Raw genomic sequence first — 20,612 nt, 5'->3', positions numbered from 1 at the left:
TTAACAATATAGATTCATTTAAATGCTAATAAACAGGGTGACTCAAGCAAGGAGAAGGTCTCTGGTCACTCAGCAGACCTCTAATGCTTACATGCATTGAGGATCTTTGGTAAAAACATCTCATATGAGGTGATAGATATATTGGATTAAGGTGACCAACCAAACTCCATTTTAGTGGCAAAAGGATTATGTTCCTGTTATAAAACACAGTGAACCTCAGTCAGCTAGCCTCAAAAGATGTGGCTCCCCTTGCCTTCCCTTCTTTCTTGGAGAGATGTCTGTTAAAGGGAAGAAACTAAAAAACAACAACAACAACAACACAGTTTCTTCCATGAGATGGTTCTCACTAATACAGGGGGTTAAGAAAAATTCTTATCAAAAACAGACAGACTCCTCTCTATGGGGGGAGAAACTCCCCTTCCTCCATGAGTGTTTTAAAACAATATAATCAGGTTTCTCTACTAAGGGGTTGCTTCAAATCCCATTCAGATATCCCACAGAGCCCTGAGGGGTCTGCCACAAAATCACAATTACCTCTTACCTTGTCTAGATTGTTAAATTTTAAGTAAGAATGCCTGCTGATGGGCTTGCCATTTCAACTGCTGCCTGGCTTGAAAAGCCTATTGTAACAAGATCTATCATGCATATGATGAATTGGGCTCAAGGCCATGAAGGTTCATGCTGCTAATCTCTTTTCTTTAGTGGTCTCAGGGTGCTGCAAGATTCCTTTGCATATTGTTGGGCATGCTTTGATTGTGATTTCCTGCATGGCAGGGGGTTGGACTTGATGGCCCTTTTGGTCTCATCCAACTCCATGATTCTATGATTTTATGGTTATAAGGTTAGCTGCTGTGTGGGTGAGTGTCTTATCCCTGATTGAGTTTTCATGGCATGGTCTGATCCAAACAACACCATTGTTTACTACCTTTTGGGGCTGGAAAAATGGACTTCCTAGTGCCTTTGCCTTGTTTTCTGCTAGCAAAAACGCTCAGATTTAATATACCATACAGCTCCACATAGAGACTTACACCAGCCACCTATATGCCCACAGCTTATATATATATATATATATATATATATATATATATTCCAAAAAACAAACAAAACAAAAATACAACACAGCAAACTATGATTTTACTATTTTCTATAGGAGACTCCGTTTTACTATGCGATTATATTTTATGTGCCTTGAGCTTCCATGGATTTGGTATCCATGCAAAGTCCTAAATCCAACTCCATATCGAGGGCCCACTATACTATTTTAAATTTAGGTTTGTGTTCCTTTGACAGATCCCTTTTGTGGAGAAAATTCTCTCCTCGAAATTAGATACCAGAGGGCTATCCTTGCCAAGCCCCCTGTTCCCATTTCATGACTCCTTAATCAGCAGTTCATTTAGCCGGGAGACCCCTCAGTCTTCATACAGGTTGATGATAGTCTGCTACATGGATTTGGGGTGATTTTTGAAGTCTCTAGACAAGTTCATCCTCAAAAGAAATCAGACTTAATTCTGACCACATGCCCTGTTAACACAGAGTGCATCTATGCTTCTGCATAGACTCACCAATGTCTGCGAGATAAAGGTTAATCCAGTGTCTTCTTTGCCTAACCATGGGATTAGTCTTATTTTACACAGGTTCACAGATGTTCCACTAAAGAACTGCACATTGTTTTGAAATTTTAATTGGAGGTCAGACATTAACATTCCTCTTTCAGAGTGGTAAGTCTTAATTACTACAAATGAAATCACCTTAATATCACCTTCATTGCTATAACCAGTTGACAAGGTGATCAGTGATAGGCTGGAAGCTGCCATAGGTCCAGATTAGATCAGGTTCTATTCTGATTGATCACATAATCCACTGCTTAGGCAAGTTCTCATCAACTGCTTCAGGTTTTTCAGTGGCTGACCTGCTATAGTCCATCCAAGAGGATATTAAGAAGGGACTTGACCCAACATGGTTATAAGGTAGGTGTCTGCCATCACGTCATTTCTGCTCCATACGAGAGCAGCTAGAAGTGCAGCCATCCTCACATTAAGAGGCTGTTGAGGGGAGTTTTCCAACAGGGCCTGCCCACCAGACATCATTTTCCATCTTGGGACGTAAACACGGTCTTAAAGGCGCTGACGGTTGGGCCGATCCAGTCCCTTCGGGAGGCCTCCCTCAAACACCTCTCCCTCAAGGCCATCTTCCTCATGGCCATTACCTCCGCCAGATGGGTGTCAGAGCTGGGGCCCTGTCGGTACGTAAAGACTTGTGTATTTTTAGGCCTGTCTCAGTGTGCCTTCGTCCAGACCCTACCTTTGTGCCTAGGGTCAACTCAGCCTTTCAGGTGTCACAGGACATTCTCCTGCCTTCATTCTGCCCCGATCCTAAGATGGACTTGGAAAAGACCTGGCACACATTGGATGTGTGCAGAGCCCTCAAAATCTACATCAAGAGGACTTCAACCTTAAGGTCATCTGAGATGTTCTTTTCCTTTCGCCTGGGCTCTTTGGGGTGCAAGGTACCAGTCTCGACTCTCAGTAGGTGGATCAGGTCTTTTATTCAAAAGAGCTACTGAACTCTTGATCTCACTCCACCCGAGGGGTTGATGGTGCACTCAACCAGGAGTGCATCTACCTCTGTGGCCTTGACCACTAGCGCCTCCCTGTCAGATATTTGCAGGGTGGCCACAGGGAAGTCGCCTTCGACCTTCATAAGACATTACAAACTGGACGTGTCTCAGTCCGCAGAGGCGTCATTTGAAAGGAGGTTCCTCGAACAGATTGTGTCGGGGGCCACAGTCTCCTAGCAGCACCTCCCTCCCATTTCGAGAGGGCTTTTGTAAATCCCAGATTACAGGAGGACAGGACCCTCTCTGCTGGGAAAAGGAACGTTGGGTACTTACCGTGACACGTTCATTTCCTGCAGAGAAGGGTCCTGGCATCCTGCCCACCCGGGTGCTGCCTGCGGCCTCCGACCCTGCCTGCCTGTTGGTGGACCTGCCTTGTTCTTCTTCTTGTTGCTGGATTGGTTTTTCTGAGTTCTTGTTTGTTCTTGGACTAGTTTTTTCTAAGGTGTTCTAGTTAACCCTTAGCTGATGTTACTAAAGTTCAGTTCCTTGAGTACCTTTCTAGTCGCTTGGCTTGTTATTGACTGAGGCTCAGGGGGGCTAGCTCCTCCCTATATAGGGGCCGGTCTTTTGTTTATTGTCCCTGCCTACAGGAGCAAATAGGAGGAGCTAAACCCAGATTACAGGATGCCAGGACCCTTCTCTGCAGGAAATGAACGTGTCACGGTAAGTACCCAACGTTCCTATTCCCAACTCTCGGCATCATGGAATTTTCTATCTACCTAATGGCAAACACCAATGAATCTGTACTATGGAGTCTAAGGCTCATCACTGGCCAAGGATGATGGAAGTGGCAGTCTGATCTATCTGTAGGATGCCAGATTTTGGAGAAAGCGTCCAGCTGTTGCAACCAAACCAAAAGCTTTCTATGATGTTAGCCAGCTGGAGAAGATTCCTAAGACTGTACGCCAGTTGAGAAGACATTTCCCAACAGCCAAGGTGGTGCCATGGTTTGAGTAATGGACCAGGACTGCAGGAGACCAGGGTTTGAATCTCCGTTCGAAACCTACCTTGGGCGAGTCACTTTCAGTCTCAAAGGAAGGCAAGGAAAACCTCCTCTGACCAATAAATCTTGCCATGAAACCTCTGTTTTAAAGGTAGTCATGTAGTAATTTCAGTGCTGTACTTCAGAAGGCCAAGGTTCGAATCCCTCTTGAGCCCTGGAAGTCTCAGAGGCAAGCAATGGCAAACCCCCTCTGAAGAAATCTGGATGAGAAAAACATATGATAGGTTTACCTTGAGGTCTCCATAATTTGGAAATGATGTGAAGGCTCCCAACAACAACAATTTGTCATAACTATCAAGAACATTAGTTCTGTATGTTCCAGAAAGCCTTTGGTGCAGAGACTAAACAGGAAGGAATAATGCATTGTATAACATTATTTTGTTATATAATTCCCCAGGAGATCTCTCTTAATTCCAACACATTTTCCTTTTATATTTTATTTTTTTACAAAATTAAATAGTCATAAATATAGAACCTAATAATACATTTAGAATAAAATAGTTCAGGATAGTGGGGTTGCCAGTTCATGATTGTCCCAGGCGTTGAGGTTTCTGGGCCAAAAACCTGAGACATAGTTTTGGCCCTTGGTGATACCTTTAATTGGTGTGCATTGGTGTGTTGCTCACATCGTGTCTTTCTTGCAGACAGAACCTATTTTCCTCTTTAGAAGTTCAAGGAGAAATATTCACTATTAGGGCTACTGCCAGATCCTTCTCACTTACTTAGCAAGATGGGAAAGATTTGAAATAGCCTCCTTGTTTCTATCCAGAAAGTGGATGTGGAGCAGAATGGAGGGTGAGTCCTGGTGCAACAACAACTGGAAGCCAGCTAAGCAAATCCATAGGATCTTTGCAAGTTCAAGGAAGAAGTCAGTCAATCCTTGGCAGCTATAGCAAGCTAAGTGAATGCATTCCTTTCTTCCTTCCCGCCACAGAGCAATCCCAAAATGGAGAATTTGCACCCATGGCTCTTTCCTGGAGGGCCTGGGATCTGGCAACCTTTGATGCAAGAGTCCGTCCATCTGTCAGGAGATGAGGAAGGGTAGGAAATGGGTGGAGAGCTGTTGCCTCCGGGTCTTCGGCCCTCGACATGGGAGGCCTTTGCGGTTGAGAGATAGGAACATGGGTCGGCCCTTGTGGTGCCAAAGGAAGGAGGCATAAGTGTTGTAGCCATTCTCTTCAATGCGCTCTTTAAATTTGCAGTTCTGATTGTAGGCTTTCTGCAGCAGGGAGAGAAACAGAAGCTGTTATACAGTGGGCCCTTAGGATCTGCTGGGTTTTGCAATGCAAAATATGCCATGCACAACCACCATACAAAATGCATGATGCACAACTGCAGTGTGCAATGGGGGTCCTTGGTATCTGCTGGGGTTTGGTTCCAGGACCCCTCATGGGTATCAGAATTCATGGATGCTCAGATTCCATTCTATACAATGGGTTGTTGTTGCTGCTATTATTATTATTATTATTATTATTATTATTATTATTACTACTACTACTACTACTATTATACAGTGGGCCCTTTGTATCCACTAGGATTTGGTTCTAGGATCCCCCATGGGGTATTATAATCATCATAATCGTCATCATCATCATCATACAATGTGCGCTTGGTACCTGCTGGGACCCTCTGTCTCAATTCTATATAATGGGTTGTTGTTGTTGTTATTGGCCCTTAGTACTGGGGATGATGATGATGATGACTAGTAGTATTAGTAGTAGTAGTATTACAGTGGGCCCTTCATTTCTGCTGGGATTTGGTTCCAGGACTGCCCCCCCTCCCTGGATATCAAAATCTATGGATACTCACATCCCATTAAATACAATAGGGTATTATTATTATTATTATTATTATTATTATTATTATTATTACACAGTGGGCCCTTGGTATCTGCTGGCCCAACAACATCTGAGGGAAAACATGCCTCCTTTAATACAAACTAAATATCTATTGCTAAAACCAAGCCCTTCCATGCTGTTGCTGGTTTTCCAAGCCAGGCATCTTCCAGAGATGCTGCACTAAAACTCCCATCATTTCCAGCCAAGAAGTCTGTAGTCTACCATCTTTGTAGGAAGAAGAGGGAGGAAAAAGAGCTGATTTGGGGCAAGCCTTTCTTTCTGAAAGAGTCAAAACTACCAGGTTTCCTACCGTTCCGTAGATTCTCCCTTTCCTGTCCATTGCCAGATAGAAGCCGCTGTGGATGGAGCGGACGACCACGGTGCCCATGTTCACAGAACGGATTTCCATGATGCCTGGAAGAAAAAAGATGGACAACATGGACTATTTTATTTCAAAATTGACGTGCAATTTTCTCAGAAAGAGAAACAAGCAACAGAAATTATTACCAAAACTGTATATCGCAGTCTAAGGCAGCATCCAGACTGCAGAAATAACCCAGTATGAGACCACTTTAACTGTCATGGCTCAGTGCTGTGCAATTCTGGGATTGGTAATTGTATAAGATATTTCGCCTTCTCTGTCAGAGAGGTTGGGTGCCACAACAAACTATAAATCACTGAATTTCATAGCATTGAGCCAGGACAGTTAAATTCTAAGTGTTCTCATTTTAGCTTTATATACCAACTTCCAGAGCCTTCCAGAACAGTCCGGCCAGAGAGAGGAGAAGGAGAGGAGCTGCTTGGCAGCCATTTTGAGACCGTGTGCTTGAGACCGTGTGCTCGTTGCTGAAGGGGCGGAGCTTCTGTGAGTCACATCTGTGAGTCACAAGGGGGCGGAGCTAGCAGACTAGCTTTATATACCAACTTCCAGAGCCGCGCGCCGAATCTTAGTTTTCTTTAACTGAACAACTCTGCTCAAGTGGCATCAGGTTAGAATCGGATATTGAAACAGAACCTTCCCTTTAAGTGTAAGATAGCAGCCAGTACATTCCTTTAAAGAAGTATTCCCAGTAGATTGACTGTTATACTCATTACTAAAGACTTTGCAGTATGGACAACGAGGGATCTGCCGCAGTCACCTGCAACTCTTGTGGGATGTTTCTCTTCTTGCCTACAGAAGTGGAGAACTTCACATGCACCAAGTGCAAGTTGGTAGCACTCTTGGAGGAGAAAGTGCAGCAGCTGGAGTCCAGAGTAGCTACACTTCAGCATATTAGGGAACAAGAGGATTTCCTGGACTCAATAGAACTAACCATCTTGGATGAGTACCACGCAGAGGAAGATGCTAGGGTGGAAGAGGTCACTTGCCAAACAGAGGAGGCAGACAGCTGGAGGAATGTCACAAAGAGAAGTAAGCCAAGAAGGAATTGTTCGGGGAGCTTGCAGCTAGAGAATCGATTCGAAGCTCTTTCCCTTATCAAGGAGGATGAAGAAGAGCAGCATGGACAGACTTCAGGGACGGAGCAGGGGAGCCTGAGAGTCCCACCCGAGGGAACAGTCGCTGCTAAGCCTCGGAGGAGGCGTGTGGTCGTAGTGGGGGACTCCTTGCTGAGGGGTACAGAAGCAGTGATTTGTAGGCCTGACAAGATGTCTCGAGAGGTGTGTTGTCTTCCAGGTGCAAAGATCCGTGATGTGACAGAGAGGCTGACAAGACTGGTCAAGCCTACTGACCAATACCCCTTCCTTTTGGTCCACGTGGGAACTAATGATACTGCAAGACACAGCATTCAGAACATCAAAAGGGATTACGAGGCGCTTGGTAGGAAGCTGAAAGGAATGGATGTACAGGTTGTCATCTCGTCTCTTCTGCCAGTTGAAGGGCATGGTCCAGGAAGGGAGAGGAAAATAGCAGATGTGAACAACTGGCTTCGCAGATGGTGCCGCCGAGAAGGATTTGGATTCTTCGATCATGGGCTGCGGTTCCATGAGGAGGGACTTCTTGCAACAGACGGGTTGCATCTCACGCCAGTTGGAAGAAATGTTTTTGCCAACAGTCTCAAGAACTTGATCAGGAGAGCTTTAAACTGAGTTCCGAGGGGAAGGGAGACAATATTAAGGAAGGCGAAAGGGATGGCGAAAATAGTCAAACTGTCACAGAGGAAACAAGGCAAACAGTGCAAGGACCCAACAGTGGGAGGCAAAAAAACTTGCACAGGCAGCAAGTAAAAGGGAACCATGGTCTGCGATGTCTCTACACTAATGCACAGAGCATGGGAAATAAGCAAGATGAACTCGAACTCCTAGTACAACAAAGCAAATATGATATAATAGGCATCACTGAAACCTGGTGGGATGAGTCTCATGATTGGAATGTGGAAATAGAGGGGTATAACCTTTTTAAGAGAGATAGGCCAAACAGGAAAGGAGGAGGAATAGCACTATATGTCAGAGATATTTACACCAGTGAAGAGATCCTGGACATCAATCATGGAAGCCAGGTGGAGAGCATCTGGATAAGAATCAAAGGGGAGGGAAACAACAAGGGTGTTACGGTGGGAGTCTACTACAGACCCCCAAGTCAGACTGAGGAATTGGATGATATCGTTCTAGAACAGATGACCACACAGTCAGAAAAGAGAGATGTAGTAGTGATGGGCGACTTCAACTATCCTGATATTTGCTGGAAGTCAAACTCAGCAAAATCCTCAAGGTCTAGCAAATTCCTCACTTGCCTGGAAGACAATTTCATGGTCCAAAAGGTGGAAGAGGCAACAAGGGGGTCAGCTATTTTAGATCTGATCCTAACCAACAAGGATGACTTGGTTAATGGGGTGCAAGTGGTGGGATCCTTAGGTGGAAACGACCATGTTCTCCTGGAGTTTGTTATACAATGGAGAGGAGAAGCCAGGCAGAGTCAGACACACATCCTAGACTTTAGGAGAGCGAATTTCAGTAAACTTAGAGAAGTATTGAGGGCGATTCCATGGTCAGAAATACTAAAAGATGAAGGAGTTCAGGATGGATGGGAGTTTCTCAAAAGAGAGATACTGAAGGCACAATTTCAAACAGTTCCAGTGAGAAAGAAAAACGGGAGGTGTCTCAAGAAACCAGGATGGATGACTAAGGAACTTTCAAAACCAGTGGATACCAAGAGCCAATAATAATAATAATAATAATAATAATAATAATAATAATACCCCATTGTATATAATGGGACTTGAGCATCCACAGATGTTGGTACCTATGGGGGTCCTGGTACTAAACCCCAGCGGATACCAAGGGCCCATAATAATAATAACAACAACAACCCATTAAATATAATAGGACTTGAGCATCCACAAATTTTGGTCCTGGAACCAAAACCCCAGTGGATACCAAGGGCCCATTGTACGTTTGAAAGCGGTTTCCCACTCCCTTCCTAACAGTAAAAGCCATTCAACAGTGGAAGAATGTAATGGGCTCTCTGTCAGGTGTTTTGATTGTGTCTTCCTGCATGGCAAAGGGTTGGACTGGATGACCTCTGGGGGTCCCTTCCAACTCTAGGATTCTATGATTCTTGCTCAGAGGCTTGGCCACCGCTCAAGGCTAAGTCTAGGTAGGACTTACTGTTTGGAGTCTCCTTCAGGCGGGTCCCTTCCACTTTGCCGTTGCCACCAATGCGCAGGAAGAAATGGTTGGTGGAATACAGCCGCCTCCAGCGCACATCGCCCTCCAAGTGGTGGTAACTCCGGATGTGCCTGCCACTCCCCAGCCCCAAACTTTTGCCACCTAGTTGCAAAGCCGTGTCTTGGTACCCACATGCCAATGGCATGAGAAGAAGAATCGCCAAGGAGACTCCCAAAATATTCCTGATGTGGGGATGCCACTGACCCATCACAGTCCAAGTGGAGTGCTAGGGGTGCCAAAGCGACCATGTGGCTTCAAAGGACACATTGGCCAAAACGTTAGGACAAAGCCATGGATTCGAGGCCTGGCTTTTGGCCAAACTGACCACCCGGGCATAGTGTCATTGTAGGAAAGGTCCAAAGAGAGATGTTTTGCAAGCGAGCGAAGATCTTGCAAGTTGCTGGATCCCTGAAAAGTGCAAGAGTTGATGCTCCGAAGTGTTGGCCTTTTTCCTTGAGGACTAGCGCCTTGCAGCGTCTTCTCGAATCCTTGAAGTGGAACTCTGGGCCTCCTTTTATTTTACTTTATTTTATTGGCTTCCAGTTGAAGATGCTGCCAGTTGGGCAGGATGGAATGGCACACGCCTCTGGCTTCAGGTCAGACTGAGCAAGTGTGCCATGGGGAAGGCAAGGCAATGAGGAATGCTCAGGAGGAGAAGGATTTGCAAAGCTTCCCTCTCCGCCAATGGCTAAGCCCCAAAGGTGGAGCAAGGCCTGGGTGGATCCTTTCTCATCCAGAGTCATCAGATGTTTCCAGAATCTGGTGCCCATAGTGTATTTAGGCCTGCCTTAAATAGGGTTTTCTTAGGCAAGGAATCCTCAGAGGTAGTTTTACCAATTCCTTCCTCTAAAATAGAGCTACGGCACCTAGTCATTGGTGGACTGCCATCCAAGGACTAACCAGGTCTGGCCCTGCTTAGCTTCCAAGATTTCAGTTCATAGGTTTTTCACAGTCATTGTTTTTCCTTAGGTAAGGAATCCTTGGAGGTGGTTTTGCCAGTTTGTTCCTCTGAAATAGAGCCTGCAGTGATTCCCTGGTGTTCTCCCATCCAAGGACTAACTAAGGCTAACTCTGCTTAGTATCCAAGATCAGATGGGATCTGGGGCCTTAGGGCATTTGCTGTTGTTCTGTGCCTTCAAGTCATTTCCGACTTATGGCAACCCTATCTTGGGGTTTTCCTGGCAAGATTTATCCATTGGAGGTATGCCCTTGCCTTCTGCTGAGGCTGAGAGAGTGTGACTTGCCTAAGAGAGTCAATCAGACTGGCTTATTGTCACCCATTGAATTTCAGGAATTGGTCTGGGGCTATATGACAGATTTCCCAAATCCCAGTGCTGTGTTTGTGTCTGGAGACCAGGGTTCGATTCAGGCGCATCCATGAAATCTGCTGGGTGGCCTTGGACAAGTCACACTCTCTCAGCCACAGAGAATGACCATGGCAAACCCCCTCGGAGGAAACTTGCCAAGAAGTCAGAAACGACTGGAAGGCACACAACGACAACAACAACAAACGTCACCCAGACTATATTATACATATTTATATATATATTTCTTCTTCGTGGTCTCTGCGAATCATACAAATGGGTTGTACTGCGCCTGCGCAGTGTCTTCGGAAACTTCTGGAATCACTAGGCAAAGTACTCTCTGCAACATATAGAAACTTTTTGGCGGTAACCCCGCCCATCCCTTATAAAGCCCCTGTTTTCCCGCTCTTTCCCCAGTTCCGCAATTTCCGAACAGCACTGCGCAGGCGCAGTGAAACCCATTTGTATGTATTCGCAGATGACCACTCGAAGAAATACCGTTACAGGTGAGCAACCTGTCCATATGCCAAGTCACATCACCACCCAAAGTTGGGTAATGTTATTATTAGATCATCCAAAATGACCAAAAAAGTATGCAAGCCTTTGAATTCCTGAGAACTCATCATCTGATTTAGAAACAAAACTCTTCTGCAGAACCTGAAACTTTGCACAGTCCCTAACAAGTTCCTTTTTAGGATCAGGACTGCAGTGTAGACACATAATGCAGCTGATGAAAAAACTCCCAATGCTTTCAATGGGAGTCTTTGCAGAATTCGCTCTTAAGTTATCTTCCTTTTAAAATAAAATGGTAGAAAATCAGTCACTTTTCCGTGCAATAAGTGTTTTTTTGGAGCCAGCGTGGCATAGTGATTTGAGCATTGGACGACAACTCTGGAGTCCAGGGTTCAATTTCCATGAAACTTGCTGGGTCACACTCTCTCAGCTTCAGAGGAAGGCAAGGGCAAACCTCATCTGAAGAAATCTTGCCAAGAAAACCTCATGATAGGTTCTCCTTGGGGTTGCCATGAATTGAAAAAGACTCAAAGGCACACTTGATCTTTTGGCTGGACCTCTTCTTTTTTACATCTCCTTAGATCCAAAAATCTGATAGTGAAGCACACTTTCCAGCTGTCCCAATATGGCAGGAACACTCCCGATTAATCCTCTGCCTTCCCGCTTTCTCATCTGCTTTTAATTATTATTATTATTATTATTATTATTATTATTATTATTATTATTTATATATCCCGCCTCTCCCTACGGATCAAAGCGGGAGAACAGCACATATATAAATTTACACATCGTTAAAATACATTCTCATTATACAAAGCAAAATGTAAAAAAACAATAAAATACCTGTACATGTGCAATATGAAAATCTGATTCCTCATCAAGTTCTGAGTGGAATATGTCCCAGCTTCTCCCTTCGCCTACCACTTTTGTCCTCAGTTTACTTCAGTTGCTGCAAACTGAGTTTGTAAAGTGCAAACATAGTAGAAAAAGTGGGATGCATCCCCTTCAATTGTCCCAGTTTACCAGAGAGGGCTCCAGTTAACCCTTTGCCAGTTAATCCAGTTATTCCCAGTTAATCCACTTTCCCAGCTACCTTTAAAATGTCCTGGTTTTACTCTTCTCCTCCCATTTCCCCCCTTAGTTTCCTTCAATGGCTGCAAATTGAGTTCAAAGTGCAAAAGTAGTTTAAAAAGTGGGATGCAACCTCTTCAATTGTTCCAGTTTGCCAGACTGTCCCAACTAATCCTTCCTGCTTTCTCAACAGCTTTTAAAATGTCCCGTTTTTTCTTTCTTCCTCCTCTTTTGTCCTCAGTTTAGTTCCATTGCTGCAATTTAATTTTATGCCATTCCACTTTGTCAGCGGCATTTAAAATGTCTCAGTTTCTTCTTCGTGGTCTCTGCGAATCATACAAATGGGTTTCACTGCGCCTGCGCAGTGCTGTTCAGAAACTTCTGGAATCACTGGGCAAAGTTAACTTTGCAACATATAGAAACTTTTTGGCGGTAACTCCGCCCACCCGTTATAAGGCCCCTGCTTTCCCGCTCTTTCCCCAGTTCCTTTTTTTCCGCCGCATTGGCTGCTGTAGGGAACTTCGCTTGCATTCGCTAGCTCTTTTGACTTGAATCACTGGTTTTTTCTGACTTCGGACTGCTTTTGACAACTCTTCTTCCACATCCCCCATGTTTTGGTGACTCCGGACGGTTTTTGACGTTGGCTTCGTTTTTTCCGTTGATCATGTCTCCGGCTCCTTTTAAGAAGTGTGACGTCTGTGGTGGTAAAGTACCTATCCAGGATCCCCATACCTCCTGCCTTCTTTGTCTGGGGAGGGACCACGATGTCAAGGCCTGCCCACTCTGTCGGTCCATGACGTCCCAGGCTCGGAAGAACCGGGAGTCTCGTCTCACCTCTGCTATTGCCCAGGGAGCCCTTAAGAGACCAGATGAGGGGGATCCGCGACCGTCTTCAGCCCCGGTAGTGAGCTCTGCTCCGGCGCGTGACAGCCTGGCCAGCGTGTCTTCAGCTCCCCCGGCCGACGCGGCCCGTGGTTTCACCGAACCCAGTGCCACCACCGCTGTGGCCCGTGGTCTTGATGCACCCAGAGCCACCACCAAACCCCCTAAGTGCCCTCATAAGGTTTTGGGCACGGGGGAATCTTCCAGCTCTTCCTCCGTCATTCGGAAGAAGAAGGATCGGGCCACTCCGTCTGAGACCAGCCCCAAGGTCTCTAAGACTCCATCCGAGACCTCGGGTCGCAAGCCGGCTTCGACCCCAGAGAATCCAAGGGACCCGAAGACACATGGGTCCGGGACCGAGGCTTCGACTTCCAAGACTCCTACGCCCGGTGGGAGCTCATCCAAGAAATCGAAGTCGTCAACCTCCCTGATGCCTCCGACGCCTCCAAGGTGGATGCAGGGGCCCGCACCTCCTCTCTGCCTAAAGGGGATGGTTCGCGATCCCATGGCGACCGGGACCCCTCCAAGTCTTCTAAGAAAAGGAAGAAGAGCTTGGACAAGGCCTCTCATTCGGCGGCCCTTGATAACCTCTTCGAGCCCGACCCGATTTCGAAAAAGTCCAGGTCATCCTCTGGGCCTTCTGAGCGGCCTGAAACCGCCAGGGAAGTTCCATCGTCGGTGTCAGGTATACCTCCCTCCGAACCCAGCTCCTCCTGCCGTCGGACCGACATGGCCCCCGTTAATACACCTCGGGATGCGTCCACGGTGCCGTTCATCCATTCCGGGGATGAAGATTCGTTGTCTTCCGGACGTCGATCCCCAACCCCGATTCCGGAGCCCACACGGGAGGTCCCTCGACGAAAGGTCCCAGACTTCTTTTATGACTCGGAGACCGATCAATATTATATGTCTGTCTCCAAGGAACATGCCTTTGAGTACTTTTCATCCAAGCATCCTAAGCGCCGTGCTCTGGACCCGGCTGTACCGACACCGAGACATCCACCTGCGTCTCCCTCACGTCATGGACACGGTTCCACAGCGCCCGCAGCCCTGGCACCTGCCAAGAAGGCGCCCCGCCCAGATCGTCCAGTGGTGCCTCAGGAGCCCGAGGAACTTGACTCTGAACCCGAGGTTGTTGTGTCCTCAGACGAGCCATCTGAGACAGAGCTGTCACCTCCAGGCTCTCCACAGGAGATGCATTGTCCGGGACCGGCCTCTCCATCTGATGACGTCCGGTCTTTCAGTGAAAGACTAACGCCCTCGAGATTGAACTCTCTTACGCAAATGATGGTGCCCAGGACCCCGTCGAGCGTCGAGTTCAAGGCAGGGTCCCAACTCCTCCTTCGATTCCGCTGCTACCGTCACTGGAGACCATCTTGAAGCGGGCGTGGGATTCCCCTACTTCGTTGGCGGGCTCATCCCGGAAGGTGGAGACTCTCTACAGGGTCTCCCCCTCCTCCTGCCCATGGTTGGCTTCGCATCCGAAGCAGAATTCTGCTATTGTGGAGGGCTCCCAGCAGACTTTCACTCAAAAGCAAGCCTCATCCCCAGCAGACCGTGAGGCTAAGAAAGTGGATGCGTTGGCGAAGAAGGCCTATTCAGCTGCCGCCCTTGCTGCCAAGGCTACGAATTATAATGCGTGCATGGGGGCATATGTCCAGACGCTAATGGAGGGCATTTCTCCTCTGATCCCTGACGTGCCGGACGAGGTCCAACGCAAGCTGGTAGAGATCAGGGATGAGGCCCACTCTATAGGAAGCTGGCTCATTACCACTTCTAGAAACATCACGGATTGTGTGGGCAGAGCAATGTCAGCCGCTATCGCCCTCCGTCGACATGCATGGCTCAGGAGCTCTGATCTCAACCTCAACGCCAGGGCCGCTATTGAGGAGATGCCAATTGACGGGTCTGGCCTGTTTCATACCGACACTGATGAGACTCTCAATAAGAAGTATCGTATGAAAGCGGCCACCAGAAAGCACGGCATGTCTTCGGCGCCCACCCAACCGTTTAGAAAGAGGCAGCGCCCCTGGCACACTCAAGGTCAGTCCCAGCGGCCCTTCCAGCAGGACCGTTCTTTTCAGCAACAGGGACCCCAGAGGCAGAGATACCCCTCACAGTCTTCCTCCTCCTCCGGTCGACGCAACACTGGTCGGTACCGGAAAAACCGTCAACAGGAGCCCGACCAATCTAAAAAGAGGTCCTGAAGGGTTCCAGCGCGCTTCGTCTCCTCTTCTCCTCCCTCCTATCTTGATATTCTGAGGCCTCACAGTAACATCTGGGCCTCCATTACATCTGACTCGTGGGTCCTCAAAATTGTCCGTAGGGGTTATGCCCTCGAGTTTTTTGACCTCCCTCCAACTGGATTTTTTGTTTCCACCCCACCCTCGGACACCCTTCTCGACGAAGTGCGCTCTCTCCTTGCTAAGGGAGCAATCTCACCAGTGGCTCCCGAACTTTTCCATAGATCTTTCTTTTCAAGGTACTTCACTGTGCCCAAGGCCGATGGTGGCATCAGGCCAATCCTAGACTTGAGAGGTCTCAATCAATTCCTTGACCACCACCGCTTCCGCATGGTAACGTTGGCTTCTATCCTGCCTTTACTCCACCAGGGACTTTGGTTTGCAACCATCGATCTCAAGGATGCCTACTTCCACATAGGGATTCGAGAATCCCACAGACGCTTCCTTACCTTTGCCGTCGGATCCAATGCTTACCACTACAACGTTCTTCCCTTCGGCCTGGCCACGGCGCCACGGGTGTTCACCAAGTGCATGGCACCGATAGTAGCCTATCTCCACCAAAGAGGCTATATGGTGTTTCCATACCTGGACGATTGGCTCTTTGCAGCGACCTCGCGGGACCAACTTCTAGAGGCATCCAGATTTGCGCTGGAGCTCCTGGCATCTCTAGGACTGGTCGTCAATTTAGACAAATCCCATCTCGTCCCCTCCATGCGCATCAGGTTTATTGGAGCTGTCGTCGACTCCGTGCTATGCACCGCATATCTCCCTCGAGACCGTTTCCAGGTTCTGTCGACAGCGGTTCGGGCGTGTATAGCTCACAGAAGGGTCACGGCCAAGGTCATTCAGATAGCCCTGGGCCACATGGCGTCGACCACCTATGTCACCCCCTTCGCAAGGCTTCGTCTCCGACCATTACAGGCCTGGTTCCTATCGGTCTTCAACCCAGTAGAGGATCACCCCTCCAAGTGGCTCACCGTCCCAAGGCCTGTCGCCTCTTCTCTGCAATGGTGGCTAGACTCCCGCAACGTCTGCGCCGGCATGCCGTTCGTTCCACCACAACCTCAAATAACTCTCACGATGGACGCGTCGCTGGAAGGCTGGGGAGCCCATCTACTCGACCTCGTGATAAGAAACTCTTGGTCCCCGGCGAAGAGATGCCTCCACATCAACGCACTGGAAATGCTAGCGGTGGAGAAGGCCCTCCGTTCATTCGAGCCCAATGTTACGAACAAAGTGGTACTGCTCAGGACAGACAACACCACTGTGATGTTCTACATCAACAAGCAGGGAGGCACCAAGTCCAGGACCTGCCACGAGTGGAGGCTACATCCAGACACAGTCAACGACCTCTTCGACAGGTGGGGCCGAGCTTAGATCGACCTCTTCGCGACCGTCCACAACACGCACTGTCCCCAGTTCTGCTCCCGGACGCCGAACCTCAATTGCCTTGGAGACGCGTTCGGGTTCATTTGGTTGGGGTGGAAGCTGTACACCTTCCCAGCATTTCCACTAATAACCAGGGTGGTCTCCAAGATGTCCGCGGATCGCCCGGAGGCAATCCTCATCACTCCTTGGTGGCCGAGACAACCGTGGTTCCCAGTACTTCTTCAACTCTCCAAGGGAGAACATCTCCGCCTCGAGTCCCATCCCGATCTCCTCACGATGCGAGAGGGATGGATTCGACACCCAGAGATCGAGAGCCTACCCTTGGTGGCCTGGAGGTTTCGTCCCTGACTACAGTATCGGAACCGATACGCAGAGTAATCCTGGCTGCTCATAGACCATCCACCCAGCGGTCCTATGCCCTCAAGTGGAGGAGGTTCGGTCTCTTCCTTGAGGAAAAGGGCTTGTCTCCTGCTGAGATCTCCACCCCTGTGCTGTTGGAGTTTTTGATGGCGCTATTGGATGAGGGGTTGCGCCTCTCATCCATCAAGTGTTATCTATCTGCTATTTGTGCCAAGTATCAATTCGGGGGGAGGGTTTCCTTTTTCAAGGATCCCTTGGTGAAGGGGTTCCTTAAGGGATGTGCCAACCTGTACCCTCCCGTGTCGCTACCGACTCCGGCTTGGAGCTTGGAAGCGGTGCTGGCCGCACTTCAGTCCAAGCCCTTTGAACCGATGGCCACAGCGGACTTGAGACTATTGACTTGGAAGACCGCCTTCCTTGTGGCCATCACCTCTGCCCGCCGTGCGGGTGAACTATGTGCCTTGCGGAGGGACCAGCCCTTCCTGAGGTTTCACAAGGACAAGGTGGTCCTCCGGACAGACATTACTTTTCTGCCTAAGGTTGTTTCTGCCTTTCATATGTGCCAGGACATTGTGTTGCCCACCCTCGCTTCCAACCCGACCTCAGATGCGGAGTGGAGCCTGCACTCTCTTGATGTCAGGAGAGCGCTGGCGTTTTACCTGGACAGGACTGCTGCCTCCAGTCAGTCCGAGAGACTTTTCCAATGCTACTCGGAACCGAAAAAGGGTTTGCCTGTGTCCCCGCAGAGGTTTTCCAAATGGGTGGCCGGTACCATCCACCTCTGTTATGAACTCCTGGGCAAGCCTCTCCCTGGCAGGGTTCGATCCCACTCCACAAGGGCAGTGGCAGCTTCATCTGCATTCCTATCGGGCATTCCCTTGGAAGATGTTTGCAAGGCTGCTATTTGGTCCCAACCTCTAACTTTTATCAAACATTATAGGTTGGACACCAGGGCGATTCGAGACGCGGCCTTTGGGAGGGCTGTGTTGGTTTCAGGGTTGCATTGATTACACTACTGATGGTTGTGTTTCAACATTTGTGTATATAATGCCTTTGCGTTTACATTTTGTTGAATGTTGCTTGCACGGTTTCAATGGGGTAGGTCTTGCACGACCTTATCTCCCCTTCTCAGGTTTAGCAATGTTGTCGCTATGTTTGGTTTGTGCAAGAACAAAGAGACTGACTCCTTTTATGGTTCAAGGTGTTTATTGCTGTAATAAATATACCTTTGGTTTACCATAGCTTTGGTTTCAGGACACTCCCTCCGCCGCATACCTAAGCTTGTCAGTCTAAACCCATTTGTATGATTCGCAGAGACCACAAAGAAGAAGGACAGGTTGCATACCTGTAACGGTATTTCTTCGAGTGGTCATCTGTGAATACATACAAATCCCACCCGTCCGTCCCCTCAGTGTCCTGCTCTGATTGGCTCTTTCTATCGCCTGCTTGGCGGAAAAAAATTGCGGAACTGGGGAAAGAGCGGGAAGGCAGGGGCCTTATAACAGGTGGGCGGAGTTACCGCCAAAAAGTTTCTATATGTTGCAAAGTTAACTTTGCCCAGTGATTCCAGAAGTTTCCGAACAGCACTGCGCAGGCGCAGTGAAACCCATTTGTATGTATTCGCAGATGACCACTCGAAGAAATACTGTTACAGGTAAGCAACCTGTCCTTCTCTTTCCTCCTTCTCTTTTGCCCTCAGCTTAGTTTCATTGCTGCAAATGGAGTTCAAAGTACCAAAGGAATTAATTCAACAGAGTAAAGAGTAAAGGAAGAGGCAGATTCTTGCTCTTCCCAGTTGTCTCAGGCAAATGCAAACTGCTATGGCTTGTCTGTTCTCATTCATAACTTTTGCATCTTGACCACACTCTTGACGTCGCTTGGGCAGATGTGACCTGGTTTTATTGAGTTAAATGTTGAGGGTATGTGCATAAGATGCCAGCTTGCGTAAATGCTAGAAAGCCTTTCCTCCAAAAGGAGAAGGGGATTTTTGTTTTTACAGTATGTGCAACGGAGGACAGAGCCAGACGCCTGTCTCATCGCAGGCTCCGGACTGCGACAGATAGCGGGGCTGCCGACAGGTCCAGCACAATTCCTGACGGGTGAAACACAACAAGGAAAGCCTAGAAATAGAAGCTGAAACAACCCTCCTGTCCTGTTGCCAAATGTTTTTGTCATTTGAATTGCATTGCAGCTCTGCCGGTTATCTTTGACAGTGCTTCTCCTCGGTCATCAAGCCAAAAGCAGGTTGCACAAGCAAGGCAGGGCCTCAGCCTCGGATGCCTTCTGCAAACCCCAGAGGTGTGTCTGCATGCTGGAGCTGGAAGCCTTCTGGACATGCTCAGAGGCACTGTTTGCCTTTGGCAGTGCAAGAGGAGCAACCATACATACACTCATAGGCCTCATTCCCAGTACCTTTTAAACCGGATCGCAAATCGTTTTGAACTGGTTTAAATGACCCTGGTTCGCACTTGAACCGAATCAGAGGAGAGGGGGGTCATGTGCTAGACCCATGTAACCCGTGTCTTTTTGACACTGATTTTTTCCACATCTTTTTGGATAAATCGATTCTGCGCAAGTGTGAACCAGATGCGGAGCAGAATCGATTTAAATTTGCCCTTTGGCCGGCTGGAGAGGGTCCATTTTGAATTGATGAATCGTCAATGTGAACCACAAGTGGGTTATTTTATTTTGCAGCAAGAAAATGCAGTTGGAGAAAATGTAGTGTGAACTACACTCTGCTGCCAAACAGATCCATTGATTTGGATCACAAAGCAGTTTATTTATAAGTGGGAATGAGGCCATAGAATCATAGAGTTGGAAGGGACCCCAAAGGTCATCCAATCCAGCCTCTTTCTCCCATGCAGTATATAGACTCATACGGTTGGAACGAACCCACAGGATCTATCCTACATTTTGTACATAAAACCCAGGACACATGCAGCCCATGCACCAGAAGTCCGATGCTGCAGGATGTCTCTGAGAGGCTGACGCCTGCCCTGCAGTGTAGCACAGGTTAGCAGGTCTGACATGATCTTTGTGCCACTCTGCAGAAGACGGAAACAAAGAGACAGAAACCCTGTCCTTTGGGGAATGCGGCCTTTCCAGTTGGCTGTGTTGTTTTAGGCCACGCTGAACCCATCAGCTCCCAGAAATGTGAGCAAAGACATCCAGGAAAAGAAAAAATGTACACCTTCTGTGTGGGATTTGGAAGCATTCTTGAGAAGCAAAGAAGGAGACTTGGAAAGCCTTCAGTGGGGACGATCCAACAGGCTTCGGACAAAATTTCCTTCCTTTTTCAGAGCTGGACACTTGTGTCATACCCTTTGCAACATCAGAGTGTGGTCAAGATGGCAAATATTATTAATGAAAAAGAACACACAAGACCAGAGAAGCGACAGCTGGTTGCTTTTGCTTGAGCCTCCTGGGAAGAGAAAGGATCCTCTCTTCTCCTCTCCCTGCGCCTGAGATAATCGGATGCAAACACCTTTTGCATTTTCGACTCAGTTTGCAGCATTGGAAGTAAGCTGAGGACAAAGGAGGAAAGTGGGAGGAGGATTAAAAAAAACCAGGACATTTAAAAGGCTGCTGGGAAATAAATGGTAAGGTAGAAGATTCATTGGGAATGTCTCTGCCAAAGTGGGAGACTACTTTTTCACTTTGCAAACTCAGTCTGCACCCATTGAGATTCCTAGAGAGAACACTCCACTAGGCATGTGAACACCTCCA

The 20,612-nt window shown here is 47.9% G+C and overlaps 1 protein-coding gene across 1 annotated transcript; it reads right to left on the bottom strand.

The window, feature by feature from the left end:
* Positions 1 to 4,545: 4,545 nt before the first annotated feature.
* On the bottom strand, positions 4,546 to 9,463 carry LOC149308511 (fibroblast growth factor 22-like). Its single transcript, XM_089535875.1, has 3 exons — positions 9,065 to 9,463; positions 5,769 to 5,872; positions 4,546 to 4,839 (listed from the first exon to the last, which is right to left on the bottom strand). Exons 1-3 carry the CDS (start codon positions 9,330 to 9,332, stop codon positions 4,645 to 4,647), a joined length of 567 nt encoding a protein of 188 aa, XP_089392001.1. The 5' UTR covers positions 9,333 to 9,463; the 3' UTR covers positions 4,546 to 4,644.
* Positions 9,464 to 20,612: the final 11,149 nt, after the last annotated feature.

This window comes from Sceloporus occidentalis, unplaced genomic scaffold (assembly GCF_023333645.1).
Source record: "Sceloporus occidentalis isolate IW3139 unplaced genomic scaffold, rSceOcc1.0.p SCAF_8, whole genome shotgun sequence".
In the NCBI taxonomy this organism is placed as follows: domain Eukaryota; kingdom Metazoa; phylum Chordata; class Lepidosauria; order Squamata; family Phrynosomatidae; genus Sceloporus; species Sceloporus occidentalis.
Note: the sequence above shows the minus strand (reverse complement) of the source record. Positions and strands in the feature narration are given on the sequence as shown.